This window comes from Gloeophyllum trabeum, assembly GCF_000344685.1.
Source record: "Gloeophyllum trabeum ATCC 11539 unplaced genomic scaffold GLOTRscaffold_00366, whole genome shotgun sequence".
Classification (NCBI taxonomy): domain Eukaryota; kingdom Fungi; phylum Basidiomycota; class Agaricomycetes; order Gloeophyllales; family Gloeophyllaceae; genus Gloeophyllum; species Gloeophyllum trabeum.
This window is the reverse complement of record NW_006920774.1, coordinates 1-2,261: the sequence shown is the minus strand read 5'-3', so window position 1 is coordinate 2,261 and position 2,261 is coordinate 1. Positions and strand designations below refer to the sequence as shown.

The 2,261-nt window shown below is 52.1% G+C and overlaps 1 protein-coding gene across 1 annotated transcript; it reads left to right on the top strand.

The window, feature by feature from the left end:
• Window positions 1-1,505: 1,505 nt before the first annotated feature.
• GLOTRDRAFT_51634 (DnaJ-domain-containing protein) lies at window positions 1,506-1,773 on the top strand (the record flags this gene model as incomplete). Its single annotated transcript, XM_007873594.1, has 2 exons — window positions 1,506-1,604; window positions 1,666-1,773. Coding segments are annotated over 2 exons (207 nt in total), but the record flags the coding sequence as incomplete, so codon positions are not given.
• Window positions 1,774-2,261: the final 488 nt, after the last annotated feature.

Below are 2,261 nucleotides of genomic sequence, written 5' to 3'. Positions count from 1 at the left end.
CTCGTATGTAACTTACCAATCTTGTGCCATAGGCAGCAGGGTACTTGCCATTGGCGCAATGCAACACACAGCCGGGGGATGCCTGACAGTGCCATTGGCCCGAGATCTTGAAGGGATCGTGCCATGCAGAGACCACACTACATATCTGGAATTAGTCCCTATTCACAAACGGTAATTATTGACATGAGAGGTAATAGCTCCTATTTGCTGATGGTGGTAAGATTTGGATCAGTGGACCTTCCATTTCAGGAGGGTGCTCCCGTTACAGTTAAGGTAATTTGGGCTATAAGGGTATACCCCCTGTTCAACGCTGGCAATTTTCGATCACCAGAGAGCCCTATACAACGACTGAACAGTAAACCGATTCTTCCGCGTCCTGCAGCATAGATTGTAGCATGTTGTATGTAAGGTCAACATAAGGGCAACGCCCTCGGGACCATAATTGGATTCAAAAAACCCCGATTCTAGGGGAATCGGAACGACTGGTCGCAAGGTATACCACCGGCGACAGCCGGCGCTTCTCGAGTCCAAGATGCTGCCTCTGCCGGTATGTTACCCAGTACCGACGGTTCTACCTAAGCTGTGTCGGTCTAGATCGGCCTCTCGTACCGAAACTTCTCACGATACTGCGCCTACTGGTTGTGGCTGCTCTGGTGCCACTACTCCATTAGACTCCAGGGAAAGCGTCACGGACACCATGATTTTGGAGATGTATGGTATAGACCATCACGTCACGGTAGGTTTAGAGCAGATGAAGGCATGGGCCGTTGCGTTACATCCAGTATCGCGTCTAGGTCCTATTCCACAGGAGCGTAGACCTTAATGTTGGAGGAAGGGCGTCCCTCCGATGTTGTCGCAGACCGTCGACAAGGTAATTTCGGGACGACAGACCGTGAGCTAAAGGGCCGATCAATAGGAGACAATATGCACCTGCGCCTGGTTGTGATTCAGATCCTCTTGACGATAAATACCTAGACGAGAGCGTCGTGTTTTGAATTCCGGAATTTCCGAGCGGTGGCAAGATGTGACAAACACGTAAACGGTAAATGCCGGAAGATCATCTTGCCCCCCAAATACCTTCCATTTCTGACTTGCTTTCCTTATGATCTGTTGAGAAAGAGCGCGCACGCATCCTGCCCGTACTGACATGCATGTAGCCAGTGGTTGCGAGCACATGAACGACATGCCCTTACCCATGGATGCGTTGCTCAGTCTAGAAGCAATCATCAGAGAAGGTTAGGGCACTCGGCACCAACGCACCTTCTTCCGAAGGACCTGTAGAGGTAATAGCGAACACGGAACGTGTACAACACGAGCGATATGACACCTTTGTGTTGAGAAATATGCCATCCTGCCAGCGACTGCGACCCTGCTACGGACTCCTTTCTTCCGCCGCGTTGTATCCCGGTTTTTATGGCTTTGGCTCTCTCTCCACACCCTCAGATTCCTTGCGGCGTCAGTCAAGACCAGATATCGCGTATTTCTGCGTTTCATCCACCTAAGCAACAGCGATGCCTCCTCCCAACCCTAAGGACTACCACGAAGTGCTCCAGATCAGGCCGGACGCCTCCCTCGACGAGATAAGGGTCGCCTACAAGAAGATGGTAATGCCGCACTCTCCGGAGCTTGGCTCTCTACGCGCACTGATACAAGCGCGCCCGTCAGGCTCTGAAGTGGCATCCGGACCGGCACGCTACCGATAAAGAGTCGGCAAATGAAAAATTCGTGGAGGTACGATCTCAGTTCAGGTTGAAGGTCGAGTATCGGCTATAGTTTCAATCTACTTACAGGTGTATGAGGCGTATCGGACTCTGAGAAAACAGGCTCTGCGAGCCAGACATGTACACTTTAGCGATGAGCAAGGGAAACCGGCCGGTGAAACCGCGCCTTCACCTGAACCGAAATCCGAAGCGTCCAAAGGTCAGAAAGGATCCCCTCCTATGGGGACCAAAGCAACCTTCACTGAGCAAGGAAATGGCCCTTGTGAAGCTGCATTTTCCCCAAAGACGAAATCCCAAGCCTCCGAAGGGTCCAAGGGTTCTCCTCATATGAAGCCTAAACCACCCTTCACCGTGCCCGTGGAAAAACCTAAACCAGATCCCGATCGGTCAGTAGTTGGTACTGATTATAACTCTCTGCTCGGCGCTGATACTACTATCCCCAGCAGTCATCCTCCCTCCGGCGTGCCAGGCAGCCCCAGCGCCCGCTCAGACTCCACAGCTTGCCCAAGCCTGCACGGACAACATAGCCCTAACCCTAGA